Below are 958 nucleotides of genomic sequence, written 5' to 3' on the forward strand. Positions count from 1 at the left end.
ATATATATATATATATATAAAATGATGATTTGAATACAATATAGAATATATTAGGTCTATTTTGAAAACAGAAAACATTTCCACATAAAATGTCACTCATGTATGTCAATATTTTCTCACTCAGTGTCATCATTGATGTCGGACTGGACGTAAAGCATCTCTAGCATGGATGTGTAAAAGAGGCTGTTTTCATTCAGGATGTCTCCAATCATCCGCAACGCACCACGACTCAGATTGCCCTCTTTCACCAAGTATTCCTTTTGACAAACATAACAATAATTATAATCAGCGACAGTAATTCTAATAATTAAGTAATTCAAAACTTTCTTTGGTCACAGTCAACCTAGACTATCCTAGTCGATATGTAGTGCATATTCCTTACTTTCACTGTGTAGGAGTCATACTTTTCCAACATTGCACTACAGCCACTTGTCTGAAGATCATCTCGCACCTGCTCAGAGATTGAAATATTTAGTACAGAAAAATGTATTCTCATTCACGATATGAAAGATGATCAAATGAGTAAAAATACTAAAATCGAAAGTATACTCCGAGAGCAGGGTATGAATATGAGTCTTCAGGATTGGCAATTTCAATTGATCAGCTCATTGATGGACTGCGATCAGTCAGATCGCACAGGCTTCACCTTCCCCCACATCGTGCACAGGAGAAAATGGATGGCGAGATTGACTCGAAGAGAACCCGGAATGTCTACAAACCTTCCACAGAGTCTCACTGAAGAGCTGTGCAGCTGATTTCCCTCTCTCTCCCTCATTCAGGGTGTAATTCAGCACATCATGGTTGTTTGCCACAGCCAAGTTTTTATGAAGTTTCCCATTTAGCAAAAAGTAGGTGTTCATGTCATCTTGGACAAAATGGTTCAAGGGGATTTTTAATTTGGAGACAAAGGAGAGCAGAATCCTGTGGGAAAATATAGCATGTTATTGCAAATAACGTC

The 958-nt window shown here is 38.0% G+C and overlaps 1 protein-coding gene across 1 annotated transcript; it reads right to left on the minus strand.

Moving 5' to 3' along the window:
• Nucleotides 1-120: 120 nt before the first annotated feature.
• On the minus strand, nt 121-908 carry LOC109509260 (L-amino-acid oxidase-like; the record flags this gene model as incomplete). The annotated part of the gene is made up of 3 exons (XM_019859139.1): nt 720-908; nt 383-451; nt 121-257 (listed from the first exon to the last, which is right to left on the minus strand). Coding segments are annotated over exons 1-3 (347 nt in total), but the record flags the coding sequence as incomplete, so codon positions are not given.
• Nucleotides 909-958: the final 50 nt, after the last annotated feature.

The sequence above is a fragment of the Hippocampus comes genome, unplaced genomic scaffold (assembly GCF_001891065.2).
Source record: "Hippocampus comes isolate QL1 unplaced genomic scaffold, H_comes_QL1_v1.1 C16832364, whole genome shotgun sequence".
NCBI lineage: Eukaryota > Metazoa > Chordata > Actinopteri > Syngnathiformes > Syngnathidae > Hippocampus > Hippocampus comes.